The 23,282-nt window shown below is 42.5% G+C and overlaps 1 protein-coding gene across 10 annotated transcripts in view; it reads right to left on the bottom strand.

Moving 5' to 3' along the window:
• PTPRG (protein tyrosine phosphatase receptor type G) overlaps window positions 1-23,282 on the bottom strand; it is a 799,529-nt gene that overhangs the window by 280,390 nt on the left and 495,857 nt on the right. For all 10 annotated transcript variants that reach the window (XM_053287905.1, XM_053287902.1, XM_053287906.1 and 7 more), the window contains one exon: window positions 11,886-11,981. In XM_053287905.1, coding sequence (XP_053143880.1) covers window positions 11,886-11,981 — 96 coding nt within the window. The remainder of the gene's footprint in view (window positions 1-11,885; window positions 11,982-23,282) is intronic.

Raw genomic sequence — 23,282 nt, 5'->3', positions numbered from 1 at the left:
CACGTCAAAGAACCTCATTACTCACGGGGGTTCTATTCCTCACCTACTACCACGAATAATGAAACTGTGAGTAATGAAGCATTATGCCTATGGGGGAAGGGAGGCCTAGGTTCATGCATTGAGTTAAAAGGGCAAAAAATGTACCCCCCAAAGGTGGGAAATGGGCAAAAGTACAACTGTACCTTGCTCTCTGGGGTCTCATGTCCTCCTTGTACCCGGCAATGCCTCAAAGCAGCAAAATGCCATCCCCAACTGTGAAACATTATGGGGGAAATGCCTTTTTAAAAGCAGAATTGATCCACAAAATGGCTCCTACTTACATGCTGCTTAGAATTGCCTACAAAATGGCAGCAGGAAGTGACCTCCCAGTCACTTATGGCCCTCTAGGAGCCATGGATACATGGGTTTTGACCCTTTAGTATCTCCGAATAATGAAACCGGGTGTCAATTAGACACCCACGGACACAAAAATGTGGATGGTGAGTCTGTGAATAACGAGATTTCCCTGTATGTCACACATTAAGAGGAATCATGTTTTCAGTCAATAATTTTCTAATGGGAAATCTCATCACAAGAAGATTTGGATCTTTCACAAAACATACACTGCCATATCAAATTGGGTTAGTGCTCAGTAGTCAGGTACAAAACAAACTTTCAGGAGAGTTCAGAGCTGCAGCCATGGACAGAACACACAATTATTGTGCAATGTATAGCCACAACATCCAGTCCAAATAGTGTTGTTTTTATTAATAAAGGAGTTCGCAAGAGCACACAATTCAGGAAGCATCTATCTTGTGGCTCATAGCTCACAAACTGAAGAAGAAATACACTGAATGGGCACGGCCCACCAGATAAAGAGAACCTCACTGAGCATACTCAACAACCCAAGTAGATTAGACTACTAACAGTCTAGATGCAAGATGCCTAAACTACAAAAACACTATGCATTATGGAACTAGGAGTCAAAAACACTACGCATTAACTTTCTAGAAGTCAAAGAGCATCACATTCTCTAGCTATTCATTTATTCAGTAAGTTGAAATGCAAGCTTTAATTTTACAAAGATGTTTTTGAATTCAAGACCATGTGCCACAAAGATTATCTCCCAAAAGACAATTCTACAGCCTTGCAAATGCAACACTATGGAATTTGTTTTAAACTTCTACATAGCCTTCATGGTAATTGGCAGAAAATAAGCCTATGTGAATTGATCTGATTGGTAATTTAAAACACAAAAAACAAAATAAAACTCTAAGAACCATTTCCAGTGTAACATTGTGCATGTAATTTTACTTTCAGTGGGATAATCTATATTCTTTTTTTGTTTTGACCCCACTTTGCAGACACCATTTTGAGAAACTCACTCAGCACTTATGCACCTGATTTCTGTGTTCGAAATACACAGATCTGAGGCGGGGGGGGGGGGGGGAACCACTAGGACTACCAAATTCAACAAATAACTACCCTCCCCTCCTCAGTTCCACAATGCAGGGTTTAAAATGGCTGAATTAACTTGGCAAAGGTTTTTTATAAAAATGAATGTTTTCTTTGAAGATGGTAGTGGGAGAATTAATCCCATATTAATATACTAGCAGCTGGTGGTGAGGAGGAACACATGTAATATAAATGTTGTCAATGGCATTATTTTGTCCAGAGGCAGCATAGTATAAGGTTCATGCATTTCTTTTCTGCCAGAAAGAAAGGGAGAGGGTACAGTTAAGGCTAAATTATTCGTAAATTGTCTCCTTTGTAAACCATCACTGTAGTTTATCAATGTATGGGAGATTATCTCTATCACATTTCAGCAACATATTGTGGATCTCCCTGTATTTAGACATCTCTACTTATATCTTCTATCATAAATTTTCTGAAGCAATCTGAAAAGGACAAATACAAATGCTTCTGTTGACGTAGCACATGCTATACAGCTCAGGAGACATTAACTGGTCTTTTAAAGTTTTTAAATGAAGGTATAACATTTGGAGGCTCTGTAGCCAAAGTCTTCGTTTCATACTCTTTTACTGAAACTTGCCATGAAACTCTTTATCAAGCAGAAGGGAGTAATTTTGGGGCACTAGGGAAGAGAGGCACACAAAGTAGATTATCTTCCTACGCTACGCAGTCAGCCTGTGGATAGAAAAGTTCAACACAGCAGGTTGCAGCCATCATGATCCAGAGATTGCAAATGCCTGTAGTCAGAACACAGGCAGGAATAAACAAAACAAGGTGTTTGTTTCCAAGGGCAATAATTGTTATCATACTAGCCACTGTGATTATCTCTGACAGCTCTCAACACTCTCTCACTCTTACCAACACAGTTCTCCTCAAACATGCATAGCCATGCCAACATAATGCCATAATCAATTATTTGTCAAGAGCTACTAGGTGTCATTGTAAGGAAACATCAACTAAACATTATGCTATTGCCATGATCAGCTTATTTAGATAATTTTCTACTTGCTTTTCAATCATGCAGATTCCCAAATATGGGATACAACTGAACTTTAATAATACAAAAACATAAAAATAAAATCAACAATAATCATAATACAACAGTATTATATGGGCATAATAAATGAAAAGGAGACATTAAAACAACAAAACCTGAACAAATATTAACCATAAAGGCCTATCCTCTTAAAAGAGGAAAGCTCCCAGACCTGCCACACTTCACCAGGAAACTAATTCCAAAGTTTAGGGGCCAGACGGCATTCGTTACCAGCTGCACAGATGATGGGACTGTCAAAAGATTTTCACTGCCAGATTTTAAAAGATGGGAAGGTATATTTAAGATTGCCATGTAAGCATCTAGGAATACATTCCATAGCAAAGAGCAGAAGTACAGCACAAATTAATACAAGGAAGAAACATGGGTGAAATAAGGCAGTGGTCCAGAGCCAGCGTACAGAAGGATCAATGCAGGAACCACCACACTGAAGCCAGAATACCTAAGACTGAGAGCAGATATCACTCAAGACGTCTGCATACTGCTTCTGTTTCAGCTGGTTGGAAAACCCATCTGTAGGTCAGTCAAAGCCTGAAGGATTTCAGCTCCAACAAAATGCCATGTTAAAAGGAAGTTTCTGCAAGTTCCATAACTTTCTTGCTTGGCTGAAGCATCAGCCTGTGGGCAGAACTGAACATTCTGTATAATTCTCTGGTTTTGGAAATGCAACATAGCACTGGAGCTGAAATTTTAAGTGGAAGTCCAGTAGGGGGGAGCTTCTTAACACTTTTCTCCCCAACTCGCAAGATCCTCTGACGTCATTACATCAGGGAAAATATGATTATCAGGAGCAGAGTTACAATTGAACAAGGGCAAAACAATGTCCTTGGGATTGGTGGGTGAGCAGCTGGGTGACAGCTTGTTCTTTGTTCCCCCCGCCCTGTGCCTTTCCAAAGAAGTCAGATGGGCAGGGGCCCATATTTTCTTGTAGTCCCAGGGCCCACTTGATACACTCCTCGAGAGGAAAATGTTAAAAGGCCCACTTACTGTGGGTTAAGAGGCCCAGTCCCTCTTAAAATTGCTGCCTCAGAGACTGCATTATATAATTCAAAAAAGGCAGCCAAATCAATCATGGAACTACACATAGTTCCACCCACAGCTGAAGGAATCAGGTTCTAGTCTTGCCGGTGCCAGTAGATCAAACTACTCTTGGGCTTAAAAAAAAAAGACAGGTTGAGTATTGCTTATTCGGACTGCTTGGGACTGGATAAACTCTGGATTTTGGAATTTTCTAGATTTTGGAGTCATCCATAAGCAGAGAGTGGAACTCTCGTGAAAGCGTGCGACAGTTCTACTGGCAGAAAAAAAATGGCGGTGGCGAGGAGGAGGTGGGCAAGCAGAGGAGGCGGGAGGCGCCGGTGGTGGCGAGGAGGTAGGTGAGCGGAGGAGGCAGGAGATGCCGGTGTGACAACAGCGGTGGCGGGTGTGGGTGGGCGGCAGGGTGGCAGGGCCTGAGGGAGGTGGAGGGATGGCCCTGGCCCTGAAGGCAGCTTGACCACATTTTTAAAGTGAGCTGAAGTGGGGTTTTTTGTTTTTGTTTTTTTAAGGCTGTGGTGTCTGGATTTTGGAGCATTTCGGATTTCGGGTGTCCGGATAAGGGATACCCAACCTGTACGGGCATTTTAACGGCTTAAGTGAAAGTGAGACAATTTATGCATGACATTACTTAGCCCTGTGAGCATAAATGGGATTCATTTATTTGATTTATACCCTACCTTTCAATCAAAATACCCTCAAAATGGCTTACAATAGATTGTAATAATACAGTAGTATTGTGACTATAAAATATTATCATAGAAGTGCCACAGAACTATAACCAGTACTGCACTTTCTTTTGTGGTAAATATCCTTTTCTGAGGCTCCACATCTGAAATTACATTTTGCTATGAAGCTGCTCTGTTTGTCTGTCTCTCTAAACCAGGCTCCTTTAAAAAAAAACAAAAAATCATTGGTTGGTTACTTGATCATCCCTGGATTGGCCTTGGTGACTGACTACTTCACAGGGTGTGTGAGGATAAATGAGAAGAACTTTGTATAATGAAAAGCATTTGAGATTATTAATAAACATATCACCCATGGAAGAGAGAGTCAAGTTTCATCCTGCCTTGTTATATTTTAGCAATAATTTATCAAACTCAAGTGATGAAATCTGTACAGTATACCTGCCCGAGGTTTTAAAAGACTTGAGATGAAGATTAAACAGAAACCTAAATGCATCATAGAAATGGTTATTAAAAATGACGAATTCATGAGCCATGTAAATCTTAATATTTACAGTTTTTCCTGCTTTGCAAGACAAGAAATCAAAGAACTTTTCTTCTTCATAAGGTGAAAAACAGGTAGGCCGTTGTCTATGAAAAATAAAACATGGAACTCCTGTAGAACGACTGTGCTGGAATCACCCTTTTATAGCTGTGTTACCCTCTGAAACTAAGTCAGCTATACACCTACAGATATGTGCAGTTGTGCAGATTTTTCATTCGGTTTAACTTTGACAGCTTGTGAAAGCAACATTCCTAGACAGACTCTACCTTGTAAGAATATATATAGAGAGAGGCTTCAGTCACAATCCACAGGTTCACAGGTGCTCTATCCACAGAGCATCTGAAATTTCCTAAGGATGTTCTACTCAGGAGATGTCTCTATGAAGCCCCGAAAATACTGCTCTTTAAATTCTCCTACAGTTCTAAAAGGAGTTTGAGAATTGGAACAAGACCTTTTTTTTGTTGAAAAGGTGAATTGCGAGAAAAGTGCACAGGCATATCAGTGGCATTTTCGTCTTGTGCCAAATCCCAACATTGCTTTAAAGAGTGTCAGACAGTTTTGCTATTCTGCAGGTTACCTACTGAAAGAAAAACTGGCAGAAAATTCATATGCACCATGGCATTCATTGCTACCAAATATAAAATAAAGATATAATTACTTGAATTCATTCAGTTTCAGGTCCAATGCACTGGCTCTTGGAAACTGCCCTTGAAACCTAATGAACTCAGTAAGAAAACTTTGATGCAGTCAAAGTTAAATTATTAAATAGACAAAAATGAGGTTTCTTAATTATTAAATTAAATGTGTCACCAATAATTACAATGTTCAGTGTAACAACTCACTTCATGTAGAATCTACATATAAAAAGAAAGTGTGCAGATATCATTAAAGAGTTGGAAGTAGAGTCACAAAATATGAATATGAGTCAGGAAGCCCCTGGCTTAAATCTCATCTCGTGCATGAAGTCACTTGATGGCCTTAAGCAAGCTATTCTCTCAGCTTCAGCCTTCCTCACTCTTGCAATATGGGTACAGTAAAGCAGAACTACTTGACAGGGCTATTGTTAGAATTATTGACAAATGCACATTAAGCACTTTGAACATGTCAGCCCTGATCCAGCTAAAGTGGGCTGCAGCTGTCCCACATCTGGAAATATACAAAGCAGATGTCCTAATGAATCCTGCATATTCAACAACTGTGCAGAGAGGGTTTCAACACAGGACTCTGCAGGGAGTCCTCCCAGATATTCCTCTTCTTGATGAGAGGAAGCCCCTTGGGGCCATTCTCCCTGTGTCAATAATCTCTTCAGAAGTGTGAGAAGAAGAAGACCAGTGAGATCTATGAATTGGAGCACTAGCATTATGTTTTAAGGGTCTACCAGTGGACAAAATATTTCAAATCAGGAATATGTTAAAACGTTTCCATGGTAAATGACGTTTGTGAAATAAGATCTGCCTCACTGCCTTGTAGGTTGTACATAAACAAAAAGAAGCAATCCTATTTGGTATATTAAAAAGAGTGAAGGTTTATATGAGAGACCACAGAAATGACTAACATTTTTATTTCTGGGCAGAGATTACAGAGAAATATCAGTAACAATAAGAATATTTCTGTAATGCTGCATAAAACAAGGTTAAGAGGGCATTCAACCCATAATAGCTTAGGGGAAAAAACCTTTTATTTCATAAGGTCTTCCTAAGATACGGTTCACTAGTTCCCACTTAGTTAGGTGCTGCTGCATGCAATATGAAGCAGAGATTACAACCACAATGGAAACCAAATGGAGCATAGAAATAGCCTACAGGAACTTAGGGAAACACATTTTGATATTCAGCATGACTTTCAAAGCTTTGTGGTTGTTGAAACTCTCAACATCGGTCACTTTAATTTTACTGCAAGTTTATTTTGCATTTTTAAAAAATGTTTAAATCCTGAGAGTGAAACATAACAATAATATGGAATAATATATCTCTCAGTTCCTCAAACAAGGCTTTTTGTATACTTCAAGTATACACTGATGGGATCTGAGCTGTCGGTGATTGACCAGGTGAGGGATCTTGGGATCGGGGTGGACAGCTCATTGAAAATGTCGACTCAATGTGCAGCAGCTGTGAAAAGAGCCAATTCCATGCTAGGGATAATTAGAAACAGGATTGAAAATAAAACGGCTAATATTATAATGCCCTTATACAAAACAATGGTGCGGCCACACCTGGTGTACTGCATACACTTCTGGTCACCACATCTAAAGAAGGACATTGTAGAACTGGAAAAGGTGCAGAAGAGGGCAACCAAGATGACCAGGGGCCTAGAGCACCTTCGTTATGAGGCAAGACTACAACACCTGGGGCTTTTTAGTTTAGAAAAAAGACGACTGCAGGGAGACATGATAGAGGTCTATACAATCATGCATGGTGTGGTGAAAGTGGATAGAGAGACATTTTTCTGCCTCACATTAACACTAGAACCAGGGGTCATGCCATGAAATTGGTTGCCAGGAAATTTAGGACCAACAAACAGAAGTACTGTACTTTTTCACACAACGCACAATCCACTTGTGGAATTATCTTCCAGAAGATGTGGTGACAGCCAACAACCTGGATGGCTTTAAAAGGGCTTTTGATAACTTCATGGAGGAGAGGTCTATCAATGGCTACTAGTTGGAGGGCTATAGGCCACCTCCAGCCTCAGAGTTGCAGGGAGTAACAGCAGGAGAGAGGGCATGCCCTCAACTCCTGTCTGTAGGCTTCCAGTGGCATCAGGTGGGCCACTATGTGAAACAGGATGCTGGACTAGATGGGGCCATGGGCCTGATCCATCAGGGCTGTTCTTATGTTCTTAAGGCTCTGTCTGTGCAGAGCATGAGGAAAGGATGTTCCACATGCTACAGAAGCACATCCACCCCCATGCAGCCACTGGGATGTTCCTGACTATTTTTCCTTCCAGAAACAAATAAAATATAAAATCCCACACAGATCATATCCAATCCATCTAATCCAATCCTCTTACTCTGCAGCTGCACACCCCATAAAACTGTGTGGATCTATACGTATTGTCTAATCTACAGCACTTCATTCACACATACAGAATAAGAGTAAAGTGTGTTGCAAGAACTTAGTATGAAAATATTATGAAAATAAAGTTTAAAGAAGAATCTAACAGGATGTGCCACAGGACTGAATATGATCTATATGGGGTTTTATATTTTATCTGCTTCTGGAAGGGAAAATAGTCATTTTTGACCCAGGTTTCCTGCATGATAGCACACAACCCACCAGTGTATGGATCACAGAAGTCTTGCACATTTATCTAATGTCAGGAAGGAAGCTAAGTGCTGATTTCCAGCACATAATAATTAGAGCAAGAGGTTTTTTTTTAAACACCGAACCTTCAGCAGGAATAATAAAATGTTCTGTCCTCCATCTTGGCCTGCCCACTGGATAAATGCAAAGTACATTAACAACTTAATGGCTTGGGTTTATTAACCAACCAACGCAATATATGATTCACAATCAACTGCTCATCTTTTATAATAGAACATAATTTACAATGAAAGATGAGCTAATTTAGCCATATGCTTGTACTTATATGGGTCAAAATTTGATCCAGCCAGGTCAGCTCTCTTCCCATAGTCTGATTCCATCCAACATATAATCATTTATTCAAAAAACATATGTAAACTAGCATTTTGAAGCCCGTTATAATAACGGGCACTAGCCTTTTCCTCTCCCCTTTACTGTTTTTTTTTAAAAAAAAAAAATACTGACGCCGCCGTTGCCGCCGAAGTCCCACCCTCCCTCCCTCCCAACTTCCGAAACCACCTTACCTCGGCCCGTGACAGTTGAGCAAAGAAAGACCTAAATTGAAGAGGGAGAGAGGAGCTCGCAAGCAGTGTTCCTCCCTCTGCAAAGCCTCTTTCCGAACTGGCGCTTGGGGCGGAAAGGATGCCTCTTGCGTCCTTTCTGCCTAAAGCGCCAGTTCGGGCAGAGCCTTTGCAGAGGGAAGAGCACTGCTTGCAAGCTCCTCTCTCCCTCTTCAATTTAGGTCTTTCTTTGCTCAACTGTCACGGGCCGAGGTAAGGTGGTTTTGGAAGTTGGGAGGGAGGGAGGGTGGGACTTCGGCAGCAGCATTTTCACTTTTAGTTTTCTTCGGCCTCCGCTCGGCCCCCGGTCCCGGCCTCCGTCTCCCTGGGCCGGTCTGGACCCCCGCCGCCATTCCCCCTCCCGCCACCCACCGCGGCCCGTGTCTCCAGCCGGGCCGGCCACCCAGGGCTCCGGTGGGCCCGCCACCCACCGCCGCCGCGGCCCGCGGCTCCAGCGGGCCCGCCACCCACCGCCACCGCCCGCGGCTCCGGCCGGGCCCTCCACTGCCCGGGGCCTCTGCCTTGTCGCCGCGGCGTGTCCTCTGGCCAAGGCGGCGGTGGCCAGTGTCCCCCGACGCCGCTCACCCGGCTTCTTCAGGGCGGCCGCTTCTGGCCGCCCAAGATGGCCACCGGGTGCCGGTGGTCGTGTCTCCCTTGCTCTGTTCTGGGCATGCGCGGAGCGCATGCCCAGAACAGGCCAGGAAGGCATGGACACACGCTTGGTGTCCGTCCATGGACGGACACCAAGAGTTTTATTATAGAGGATACAGCATCAAGGCTGTGGATGGCTTGGATTCTTTTGCTCAGCAATTAAGCCACAATAAAAGTTTTAGATTTCATAACAAAATCCAGTATTATAGAAATGCATGTACTACAAAGGTCATATTCCTTAGTTATTTGGGGTTAGAAGCAAAAGCATTATAGGGAAGGGAGGGAGGGAGGGAGGGAGGGAGGGAGGGAGGAAGGAAGGAAGGAAGGAAGGAAGGATTTCAACTTGTCCAATCACTTTATATACAGGAAGATTCAGAAGCCTGTCATCAACACATACAAGAGCATGGAATAATTGGTTGTGAGAAGCATGGCTCTCCTTTGGCTTGCCAAGGGGGTACTTGGGGCCCATACGGAGGAGGGAGGCAACTCCAGCTTCACTCACCCAGCTGAATCTCTGCTGCTACCCTACTGCTGCTCAGGACTGGAGGGCAGGACTTGGGGAGTGGACTGGAGTGAGAACTACAATCAAGAACATCTTCTGACCAGTAATAGTTGCAATGCAACTGACCTTAACCATCACAGGCTCCTCCCCCCTATCTGCATATGGAATCCCCACTGCCCAATCATCATGGTGCCGCTCCTCCCCCTATTTGCATATGGAATCCCCACTGCCCAATCACCATGATGCTTCTGTTCTCACAGGCTCCTCCTCCCTATCTGCATATGGAATCTCCACTGCCCAATCACAATGGTGCTTCTGTTCACGAACTCTTGCAAGAGCTGGCACACAGGGGATTAGCCACAGGTATGCCTTAGAAAATTATATATACAGAATATGGCACATGCACAGCAAGAGGAAGTGTGACAGAAAATAACGATATGTACTTCATTCAGGTAATTTATGTTGTGCATCTCTTAGTCACCTGGTCAACACAAACTTGCTTCATATTAGCTTTGCTACTACGTTTAAACAAAATTTATTTTTTGACCACATCAATGCTTACAGACACATATTTCACACAATATAATATTAATTCACCTTTCATTCTCTCTTGATGACTTAATTAATTTGGCCAATGATCTTCAAAGCTGTTAAAACACTCAGTGTAATGCCAAGTGACTATTTTTAATAGCATCTGGTCCACATGAATAGAAAATATCCTTAAAACCAGATGTTGAGTGTGAAAGTCAGGTCTAGTTTCCTGACTAAAGAAAACAAGCAAATGCATGCACATGTCTAACAGAATTTCCTGGTTTTAAAATGAATCACAATGGATTTTTTATTTAGCCTCAAAGCCAATTAACAAAAACACAATTACATTCTCTGTGCAGCTTGTCAAAAATATCCCTTTGAAAGAATATGCCTTTTCCTGTGAACTACAGTGATGTTTGTAATGTCCTAGGTGAGACTTAAAACCCCTAACAAAGGTGTTCTCAGTGTCTGCTCCATAGCTATGTAATTCTCTTGTCAAACCTTATGGAGCTTTAGAAAAATAGTTTTGTCATATGCTGTCAGGATTAGTCTGGAATAGAGTTATTTTAATATAGCATATTCGTATGTTTTTATTGCTAAATTTTATCAGTATTCTGTTTTTTAAAAATGTAATGTTGTCCATTCTGAGCCTTAAGGTAGTACAGGATATAAATACAAATAAAATAAACATTCTGAAAGACTGATATGTTCCCAAATGTCTGAGGCTCCTTTGAGACCTGTTAAGACTGAAATACAGAGCTTGTGTGTATATGTACTTGTGACAGCTTACAGGAATAAGGTTGGACCATCGCTTTCACCTCAATTTATCCTTTACTCAGAAAAGGAAAACCATTTCTCTAATATAATGAGACAAAGGAGCCGAACACCACTTCAATTTGACTTGACCTGTCAGCCATCATAAGCAGTGGCCCCTGCAAAGTACTGAAAGTCCTCAGGTGTGCTGAACCTGTAAATGAGCTAACTGAACATTCATATTCTTGCAAAAAAAGCAGTTTATAAAAAGGGGCTCCATAAATCCAGTGACTTGGAAAACCTGGTTTCCGGGTGAAATTTAGTTACCATGACAATATATAATAAGATGCTGCTATGTGGGGGGTTGTGTGTGTGTGTGTGTGTGTGTGTGTGTGTGTGTGTTGGGGGTGGGGAGGACAAGAGAAATGACTCAAAATATTGATTAATATGCTGGCAAGTTGCAACAGAATTTGGAGGGGGTTTTTCAGCCTAACCAGCCTGAATATTCCAAGAACCTGAGCCTTGCTTCAATAGCAAGGTAAGTTCTATGATAAATGTGTTCTCCAATCTGTGCACCAGGCAAGCAGCTATAAAAATCAGAATAATTCATGCAAAGATTTCCATTATGTTTCTAAACACACTTATTTACATTTTAAATCACACAGCAGACCATATGAAATATCCTTCATTTAGACAGGTATGAATGAGAAAACAGATGCATCCATTAAGCCAGAAACAATTCAATGAACAACAACAACAATAAAAAGACTTTGCGACCTCTTGGCGCAACGGGTTCAGGTCATTCTGTAACTTACTTGAAAGAATACAGCCATGGCTCCTATGACTCTTTTCTCTTGAATTGCTGTTCCAAAGCTGTCAAAGTCATCAGGATTGTAGAAATAAATCTGCATCTGTGAAAAAATTGAAAGAGTGTTGAGAAACCGAGGCCACGGCAGGGGCACTGAACCAGGTTTGGACCGGGGAAACCCAAGGTTAAGTTTCTGCTCAGCTATGAAGCTCATTGGGTGGAACCTGGGACATCAATCTCACTTGCTTCACAATCTCGAAATGATAAGATGACAAAAAAGCAGTTTGTATAGTGAAGCCTGCCACAGAGGTATTCATATTAAATACATATCATATGTAGCTTCATGATATGAACCTTCCCCCCCCTCCGCCACCCAAAGAATAGATAGTACAGTCCCTTTTGTAGACTCCCAGTCCACATTCTTCTATTTAGTAACGTTCATGATGATAGCTATCAGTTGAGAAACACTGGCAGACCAATCTGCTCCGCAGATCTGAAGGGAGCGATCGTGCATGGTGAGGTATATGTGCAGGTTACTGTTGTCCAGGTGTGAGTCAATACAGGGAATCTGCTGTTCCTGGAAGCTGGGGCCTATCAAATTCTTCTTCCTCAACTCTTCTCATGTTGGATTATACAAATTAAATGAAACTTACAAAAATAAAACAACTAGAGCTCTTAAGGGTAATCACTTCTAGGGTGTAGAATGAACATGAAAGACTACAGTTCTTACAAGTATCTAACAACTGGGTCTGGATGGACAACTGAGCAGCACATCTTTTTCTTCCATATCTTTTTGTGCATACAGAAGACACATGTATAAAACAAGACAGTATGTCTGAGCAAACCAGCAGTCTGACAGAATTGTTGTCATGGAGTCACATTGCTCAGCTATGGTGATGTATTGCTTACGCAAATATGAAAGCAATCAAGAAACAGCTTTACTCCATCTGCTCTACTGCTGCAGGAGCCATCCTAATTTATTAATGGAAATACACTGCAAATTAAGGCCACACATATAGGCATCAACATGTGGGTGGCCTTCTGTGCTATATAACCAACACCTGTGCAGTGACTACTCCTATATTGACAAGCCTTTGCAGAATTAGCAACACCTGCCGTTCAGTATCATTTCTCTATGCACATGAAAAGCCTGCATTCAAACTGAAGAGAGACACCACACAATCTCTACCGATAAATCCCAAAAGAGTAAGCACACGAGTCTGGAGCAGGGAGATCACAATCATTAGTAGCATGGTTCAATCCATGGACACTCAATTGAAAACCATCATATGAATTAACTATTTTTAGTTTGGCAGCATTTGGGGTAAAAGGACCTTAGCTAAAGGTACACTGGACCTCCCTCTTAACCTATACATACGTACTCTCTGTTATAAACTGTATTTGCAAATATGAGCTTCAGATGGATATGTTCTAATGCCATGTTTTCCAAAAGCGAGACAGACCTGCCTTTGGAAGCACAATCTCCTTCGCAATACCAAAACTTCTGACTGGGCCAAGAATTAGAGTTCCAACTCAAACTCTAGAAAGCAGCATGAAGGAGGAGAGCTGTCACAACTATGATATGTTGTCTGATCCTCCATGAGAACATTAAAATTATAGAAGGGTTCAGTTAACTTTAATGATCATATAGCATCCAATCTGAAACATATTTTCAGGAGTTTGGGGATACTCTTCTCTTGCTAATAGTTCTGAATTGCTTGTTTGTTTGCTTTCCAATTTACATGTAGCCTTTCTGCATAAATTCACTCAAGATGGTTAATCCATTTACTGGGTTTGAAATGCATTTGATTTCTAATCTTGCTCTTATCTTAACCTGCCCTTCATTTTCAAATGCATGGTCTGATACAGTGACAACTAAAAACATGCATTGTTTTCAGGGTGAAAGCAAATATATTCAGAATTATGAACATGGCAACAAATAGGAAACTGCTAAAATTTTATGCTGCATGGTGCATTTTTAAGCCATCTTTATATTTCCTGGCAAAGCCTATGGAAACTCAGCAGAGAATACATTCGCCTGGCAGAGCTGGAGGATAAATTTCAATTGTTTTGCCTTCATATTCCCAATCTTACAGATCCTCGACAATCTCTTACAAATTAACTGCTTCCAGGTTTGGGCAACTTTCAATTTATATGAGACTCAGCATGATACATTTGTGCACTGATGTTCAAATTAAAAACAATGTGATTTAGGTTAGATTCCTTGAGCTCCATTTATCTGAAACAAATAAAAAATCCTAAGTAAATGGTGTAGTGGTTAAAGTTAAATCCTAAGTAAATAGTGTAGTGGTTAAAGTGCTGGACTAGGTCTAGGGAGACCCAAGTTCAAATCCTCACCCAGCAATGCAGCTCAGAAGGTGACTCTGAGCCAGTCAATTATCTCTAGGGATGTGCACGAAGCGTTTTGTGCAGCCACAGGGAAAGCGGTAGCTTTAAAAGGAGCCATTCAGGTCTCACCTGCTCTTCTGCTGCCCCCTTCTGTGGCACTGTCAGTTCTAAAAAGCCGTGCTGCATGGCTGCGGTACTGCTCCCAGCAACCCAGGTGTGGTGTCGGCACACACATGTGCATGCGATGGTGTATATGGGCTGCTGGGAGCAGCACCTCAGCCACGCGGTGTGGCTTTATAGAACCACAGGATGCTGCAGTGGTATGGTGGGAGGTGGTGGAGGATGGCAGAGGAGAAGGTAAGACCTGTGTGCCTCCTTTTAAAGCTACCACTCACCCCCTGCCGAAACAATTCAGCTTCAGCAGTTTGATTGGTTTTGGATCCCCTGTAATGAGGCACTGAAACAATTCAGGCATATCCCTACTTATCTCTCAGCCTAACCTACCTCCTCCTCCTCCTCCTCCTCCTCCTCCTTATTATTATTATTATTATTATTATTATTATTATTATTTGAGCCCTTTGGGGACAGGGAGCCATCTTACTTATTTATTATTTCTCTGTGTAAACCGCCCTGAGCCATTTTTGGAAGGGTGGTATAGAAATAGAATTAATAATAATAATAATTCAATTTCTATACCACCCTTCCAAAAATGGCTCAGGGCGGTTTACACAGAGAAATAATAAATAAGTAAGATGGCTCCCTGTCCCCAAAGGGCTCACATTCTAAAAAAAACACACCACAAGACAGACACCAGCAACAGTCACTGGAGGTACTGTGCTGGGGTGGATAGGGCTAGTTACTCTCCCCCTGCTAAATAAAGAGAATCACCACGATGAAAGGTGCCTCTTTGCCCAGTTAGTAGGGGACATGGGGTTGTTATGAAGATAAACACAAGACTCTACACCACTCCGGGCTCCTTAGAGGAAAAGCAAGATATACACGTAAATACATAAGTAAATTTTTCCTTCTAATTCACCGCAAACTAAAACCCAACATTTATCAAATAAAATACTCGATCATTAGGTTCATATTCAGGTTTGTAAGCCATGGTTAAACCATAAGTCCCAAATTGAAGGACATGTGGAACTGTGGTTTAACAAATCTGGTATTATGTTGTGCACAAGATGAAGAGGAAGGGGGAGGTGGGGGTAGAGAGTGTGCAGGCTCAGTGCTCTTTTTAGTTTGTGCTCATGGTAGTCTGACTGTCAGGCCAATAACTGTGATTTTCCATACAAGGTCAGGATTTTTTGAGGTGTAGACAAACAATAAACAAGAAGGATGGGGTCAATTCATATTCAAGAGGTGAGGAGCTGGGGGAGGGAGTTTGTATTCTCCTGGCAGGGGCGTATCCAGGGTGGGGCAGGCAGGGCACGTGCCCCGGGCGCCACTTGAAGGGGGGGCACCATTTTTTTTAAAAAATTAAAAAATTAAAAATTAAAAAACAAAATGGCCACTGTGCATGCTCAAATGGCCTCTGTGAGGCCCTAGGCCATGCCAGGCATCGCAGAGACCATTTGATCATGCATGGTGGCCATTTTGTTTTCAGTGGCCATTTAAAAAAAATATTTTTAAAATGGCCACCGCACATGCTCATATGGTCCCTGTGAGGCCCTAGAGGCCAGCGGGGGGAGAGGTAACCTTTGGAGAACCCCCCCCCCACGGCCTTTAGGAAGCCCACTGAAGGGGCTACAGGTAATTTTTTTTAAAAAATTAATATAATATAAGTCACTGTACACATATTTAGATTGGCATTATGTACAGAGAATCAGGGCTTTTGAATACTGAGCTGAAGCTTATGAGCTAGGATTGTATTCATTTATTCTTACTTTGCTTCTTATGATAAGTGAGTTAAATGTGATGTCTTAATAATATGGCTATTAATGGTGAGTTTGTCTTTGAATCAGTGTGAAATCCTTAATATTAAGGCTCACTGGGAGTTTCTTGCTCTCTTTCTCTCATTTTAACTGTCTTTCTGAAATACTAGAATATATTCCAAGCAGTGACACAGTTTACTCTACATATCCTTTAATTATTTTCAGAGTATCTGGGAAAAGTCAAATTCTCCATTTATTTTTAAAACTTATATAATAGTGATGCTACAATATATAGTAGAGAATTAGACAGACACTTCTGTTTAGTTCTCCAAGTACACCTCCACATAGTATTGAGGTATTTCATGAACCCCAGCATACTGAAATTTGTAGTTTTCCAGCATTTTTTGGTCTGGTTACGTCCACTGCTAAATAGTTTTTGAAATATTAAAAGATTAACGAGCTTGACTTGTATGTTTGAGCTGATATTATGGTAACGTTATCTGAAAGATGGGTGTCAGATGTTTGGACAGGGGGTGCAATTTCAGTGCTTGCCCTAGGCACTATTTTCCCTAGATACGCCTCTGTCTCCTGGCCAATGCCCAAGATCTTAACTGTAGTTAAGAGATGTTGCATTGTATCTACACCAACTCATAGTGAGGTTAAAGTCTCCTCACTACAGATTCAGATACCCTGGACAACTAGTTCCTCATATAATAGCTGTTGCTCCACACTGAGTGGCTTTGGGGATACTGTCTGGGTCTCTCCTTGCTTCCTTTTGCTCAGCTAATCTGCATACAGGTGGCCCTTATTATCTGTGGACACAATATCCATGATTGTGTCTTAAGAATCATTATCTGTGGGTAGAAAAATAGGTGAAATTTACCTATCAGCGGTTTTGAGTGGCCAGAAATGACCCGATGTCATTTTTTGATGCCATTTTCCAGGAGAGCCATTTTGTGGCTCTTTTTAAAAAAGTGGTGAATACTGGACCATTTTCGGGGTTTAGGGGGCACTGCTGGAAACTGAAAAATAAGGTACTGTCTTTTATTCTCTTATTTCTGCCCCCCTTGCTTTTTTGGCCTATTATTTATTTATTTATTTATTTACACAGTCAGACAGGTGTTATTGACTGGTTTGTTTTATTCAGACATCGAGTCCTTCCCAAGGACCTGGGATGGCTGAATTTTATTGTCAATGTTGTTGCTGTTGTTGTAGATATTGTCGCAGAATATAGGCTGTTCCCAGTAAAGTTGCTTTTCGTAATTGGCTGGTGGTGGTGTGGCCCCTATGGTGTTGAGGTGCTCTTCAAGGTCTTTTGGAATTGCACCTAGGGCGCCAATTACTACTGGGATTATTTTGGTCTTCTTCTTCCACAGCCTTTCCATTTCAATTTGTAGATCTTTGTATTTTGTGATTTTTTCTATTTCTTTTTCTTCTATTCTGCTATCCCCTGGTATTGCTATGTCGATTATTTTAACTTGTTTTTCTTTCTTCTCGACTACAGTTACATCTGGTGTATTGTGTGGCAGATGTTTGTCTGTTTGTAGTCAGAAGTCCATAATATTTTTACGTCTTCATTTTCGACAACTTTTTCAATTGTATGGTCCCACCAATGTTTGGCTACAGGTAGCTTGTATTTTTTGCAGATGTTCCAGTGTATCATCCCTGCTACCTTGTCATGCCTTTGTTTGTAGTCAGTCTGTGCAATCTTTTTATAACAGCTGATCAGGTGGTCCACGGTTTCATCTGTTTCTTTACAAAGGCAGCACTTTCTGTTTTTTGTGGATTTTTCTACTTTGGCTCTTATTGCATTTGTTCTTAGTGCCTGTTCTTGTGCAGCCAATATTAAACCCACTGTTTCTTTATTCAAGTTGCCATTCTTAAGCCATTGACAGGTCTTGGTGATATCTGATTTTCTGGTTATATTGTGCAAATATTGACCATGCAGTGGTTTATTTTTCCATTTTTTCTGCTCGGTTCTTGACTTGTTCTTTCTTGTAGGCCTGCTTTGTTTCATTGTTGTGGAATAGTTTCACGTTATTGACCTTTTTAGTGCACCTTCTTCACTGTCCTTTATATATTCTTCAAGGCCTCTTTTCTCCTCCTCTGTTGTTTGATGGACTTGCAGCATTCCTCTTCCACCTGAGCTGCGAGGGAGGTATAGCCTATCTACATCACTGTGGGGGTGCAGAGCATGATTGATGGTCATGATTTTCCTGGTCTTACGATCTAGCATCTCTAGCTCTGCCTGGGTCCAGTCTATTATTCCTGCAGTGTATCTGATAACAGGTATAGCCCAGGTGTTTATGGCTTGTATGGTGTTCCCGCCATTGAGTTTGGACTTGAGGATTTTTATAACTCTCCTGATGTATTCACTTCCCATTTTTCTTTTAACTTCAGTGTTCAATGTTATCAGCCTGGAGAATGCCCAAGTATTTGTAAGGTTCTTTCTCTTCCAGGTTCTTGATCTTGCTTCCATTGGGCAGTTCTATTCCTTCTGTTTTTCTTATTTTCCCTCTGTTCATTATTAATGCAGCACACTTGTCTAGTCCAAACTCCATTGCTATATTGCTACTTAATATATGGACAGTGTTTAGCAGTGATTCAATTTCTGACTGGGACTTTCCATACAACTTCAGATCATCCATGTACAGCAGATGGTTTATTTGACTTGATGTTTTAGATGTTTGGTATCTGAGGCCTGTTTTGTTTAGTATTTGTGAAAGTGGGGTCATGGCGATTACAAACAACAGAGGGGATAGTGAGTCCCCTTGGAAAATGCATCTTCTAATGCTAACCTGTCCAAGTGACTCAACATTTTGCTTGTTAACTATGTACTCCACATGCTCATTGCTTTTTAAATAATAATTTATTTTATATTTAATAATTTATTTATTTATTTATTTATTTATTTATTTGGTTAGGAGACTAACCTCCCAATTCCCATTGACTCAAGGTTTTGTTATTCACAGTTTCTGTATTCGCACCAACAGAACCCCACAAATAATGAGGGCCAGGGTTATCCTTTAGGCCGGGTGAGTGGGGAAATCACTCCAGCTCTGTGCTCTTTCAGGATAGGCCCAACCAACCCCACACTCAGCCAGTGCTCCTCGTCCACACCTTCCAATAGTTCCATCTTCTTTCTACGTATTCCTGCTGCCTTTTATGCTGCCTCCACCCCAGCCTGTCCTAGCAAAGAGGGAGACAGCCTGGTGGGGCAGTGGGGTGGGCTCTGCGTTGGCACAGAGAGGGGTACCTCCTTCGTTTCACAACAGGATGGAGGTTGAGGAAGCTGCTGGGAGAGGGGGCAATCGTGGCCCAAGTTGGGAGAGAAGCAAAAGCCCCATGGCTGGGCACAAACACCCCTGCACCCAGATAGCCAAGCGTTTGTCCTGAGAATCATGATGCAAGTTGATAAATTGTATAATAATTCTTCTCCCAAGATCCGGGGCGGGGGGGGGGGGGCGGAAGCAGCAGTTCCACTGTGAGATGGGTGCTGCTCATGTGAGTGGCTGGGAGGGGCCCACTTCAAGTGAGTCAGTCCCACTTGCAGGATTTGGGGCTTACAGCAGTGGAGAAGCACTTGTGTGAGTCATCCAAGGAGGCTGTTTTGGAGCAGTGCCTACGTCCACATCATACAGTAGCTGAGCAGCTGCATCAAGTGGCAGAGTCCAGGCAGGGGCGTGCTCTGTCTTTTCTCAAAAAACCACCCTACCCCCAGCTAGATGAGCTGTATCCTGGTCCCTAGTAAATGTAGTGCCTCCCCCAACACCAATTGTCAGCGGCAAACGTGCAGTGTGGCTGAGCGAGTGCCCCCAGCCCCGCACCCCTCTAAGGATGACCCTGACGAGGGCCACCTGTATCTGTAACGAAGTAATCAATTACAAAGAGCACCAAAGAATAACTGTCCAGTATTCTCTTTACTTATAAGGAAATTATAATATGCTGCCCTGACACCTTCAACTGTGCATGGAAGTGGGGAGAGCAAAACACGATAATGTGCATGTTGTCTTCTCACTGCAGACTGCTCCTTATTTAGTGATGCGTACATGGAACCAGAATGTGTGAGGGACTAAACAACAACAAGCGGTTTGCCATTTATCTATTGCTTTCTCTCCACACCTAGAAATTCCATACAGTTGAGGCTTCTAAGAACCCACAAGCTTTTGAAGATCATCAATTTTACAATAAATCGGTCAGCTAACTGCAGAGGCAATAGTTAAGTTGGCTGCTGGAGAGTCAGAATATTTTGGGGGGAATACAGGGCTAAGGAAGATTCCAAGTACAAAATACTGAAGAAAGTATTCTGAATGATTTGCTTTGATTCAGTGGAGCTAACTATTGAACAGACTAATCTTTAATTATTATTACCTTTCTCAGCTGCAGTGTGGGAAGGAATTATTCTCAACTACCATTTGTACTTGGATGTGAAATCTCTTGCTCAGAACCAAATCCTATATAATAAAAGGCTAAGTGAGTGGCCGTGGCTTTGGAACGTTGGGGATCTGCGTCCCTGCGTCCCTGGGCTGTTCTGGGCCTGCGCGAAGCGCAGGCCCAGAAGAGCCCAAGGGACACAGGACCTCAGACACCAGTGTCCCACAGCCACGGGCAGCCATTAGCCGGTGTGTGGCGGCGGGGGAAAGTGGCCGAGGTGGCACGGCGAGAGGAGGCCGAGGCAACCAGAAGCGGCCGCCCTGAAAAAGGCGAGGGCAATGGCGGCGGGGGAAGACCGAGACGGGGGACAGGGAAGCTGGGCGAGGTGGCGGCGAAGACGAGGCCCCCTGCCCGCTCACAGCCGTCGCCCCCGCCTGCTCACCTGCCCTCCCAGCTGCCCAAAATGAAGCTGGGCGAGGTGGCGGCGAAGCCGCCAACGAGGCCCCCGCCCGCTCACAGCCGCCGCCGCCTGCTCACCCGCCCTCCCAGCTGCCCAAAATCACCTTCCCCGCTCCCCCCCCCCCAAAAGATTAAGGGCCAAAATGGCCCATGAGAAGGTCGCCGCCCCCACCTATCGCCCTCCCAGCTGCCGAAGACCACCTTACCCGCTCCAGCCCGAGGGAAAAGAGAGGAGCTCACAAAGAAGAAGTGAGGAGCTCATGAGCAGAGCTCCTCTCTGTGCTAAGTCACTGCTCAAACTGCCGCTATGGACGCAAAGGACGCCTATTGCGTCCATTGCGACAGTATGGGCAGCAGCTTAACACAGAGAGTAGCTCTGTTCCCGAGTTCCTCTCTTCTCCTTCGGGCTGGAGCGGGTAAGGTGGGCTCCGGCAGCTGGGTGTGCGGGAGGGCGATAGGCGGGGGCGGCCACCTTCTCATGGGCCATTTTGGCCGTTATTCATCCACACACACACACCCCCAAAAGTAAAAGCAAAATAAGGAAGAACAAAAACAGAGACAACAACAAAACAAAAAACAAAAAGAGAGAGGGGACAAGGGGGAAAAAAGAGACAGAAAGAGAGAGAGAGAGACAGAAAAGACGGGATAGAAAGCTAGCGCCCGTTATCATAACGGGCTTAAAAATACTAGTTGTATATAAAATCTCTATATCCACATTGCTAATTTCTTTGTGAAGTTTTAAGCATGGCAATTTTTTTCAGAGAATCAGAGTTTTCTCACAGGGCATTGACTACTTGGGCAATAAACAAAATAAGTATGTCAACATGACCTTGCAACCTGAATCCCACTTTCAAAATAGGTGTATGGAATTAAAAGAGTCACCAATCTGAATCAGAACTGTTGAACTTTTTGGCCACAACTCAGGCAGCACGCAAAAGCCCACATAAAGCCCTCCTATATTAAGCTTCCTGAAACCAGTGGACTGGTACCAAAACCAAAACCAACCAAATATTTCAGATTGTTCATGTATTTTAAATCTTCTTTTAAATTTCTGTTTATTAGGAAAGAAAGGCTGCTGTTTTGCAAATGGGATGATTGAGTACTACAAAGCCGTTTGATCTCCTAAACACTGCATTACATGCCTCTGCTCAAAAGGAAAGGTGTTGTGTGGTAAAACCACGTGCCATCCTCGGACACGTCCCATAACCAAGGTACCTGAATGAGAGTATTGCCCATTCTGTGTGGATATTGGTACAGTATAGCAATTTCTTACACACTGCAAACATATACTGTGTATACAGAACACATTTTAGTACAAGTAAAGCAATCATTCAAATGAAAGCAAGTGCAGTGAGACTAGCAACAATAGGTGATGACCCTCTACCCAGGATGTGTTGCGTACATGAATCACCATCTCCACTGGGGTTAACATTAGGGATGTGCACTGATCAATTTTTTAAAAATTCAATTTGTGCCTGAATCAAATCACCTCTTGTTTGTTTTGTGTCCAAATCTGTCCTCCCGAATTACCCCAGATTCGATTTGGATTCAGATAAATTTGGACCACTTATAAGGGGCACAAAATTTGGGTGGTGGGTAGGTCCCCATGGGTGCCACCTACTAGACAAATTTCAAGGTAATGCGGCACTAGGCTGATTTTTCATGATTTTTCTTTAGTTTTTATTGGTTTTGCATATTTATGCCATAGGAAATAATGGAGATTTCAAGTTGCTCTATCCTAACCCTAACATGGATCCCCAGATTTCATTTTTAAAAAATCTAAGCTCTAGCCCTTGTAGAAGTGGGCTTATGGAGCAAAATGTGCCGTCAATAAAGTGTTTGGATGATTTGGTGTATATTAACTGTTCCTCATAATGAATCCCTATGAGGATTCATTATACAACTTCATTTCTTCTGTTCATTTTGACTGTCATTGGACAGAGACAACTGTCAATTGCCACGTGTCAACTACCCCCCCCCCCACACACACACACTGAGGTGCTCAGTCAATTTTTAAAGGATTTTTTGAAGTGTTTAGATTCTTTGGTGTCTTCATTATACACCTTCATTTCTTCTGTTCATTTTGACCCCACTGCTTTGTGGGTGGTGGTGGTGAATTAGTGGCATCCCATATGCCAACTACCCCCCAACCTGCAAGCCACAGGGTACTCAGTTTATATTTTAGGAATTTTCGAGGTGTTCAGACTCTTTGGTGTGTAATGAATCCTCATAGGGATTAATTATGAGGAAAGGTTATTAGACACCAAAGAGTTTAAACACTTGAAAAAATTCCTAGAACATAAACTGGTAGTACCCCACGGCCTTGCAGTGGGAGGGGGGTGTAGTTA

This window comes from Hemicordylus capensis, chromosome 2 (genome assembly GCF_027244095.1).
Source record: "Hemicordylus capensis ecotype Gifberg chromosome 2, rHemCap1.1.pri, whole genome shotgun sequence".
Lineage (NCBI taxonomy): Eukaryota > Metazoa > Chordata > Lepidosauria > Squamata > Cordylidae > Hemicordylus > Hemicordylus capensis.
The sequence above is the reverse complement of the archived record's forward strand: the minus strand, read 5'-3'. Positions and strand labels throughout refer to the sequence as shown.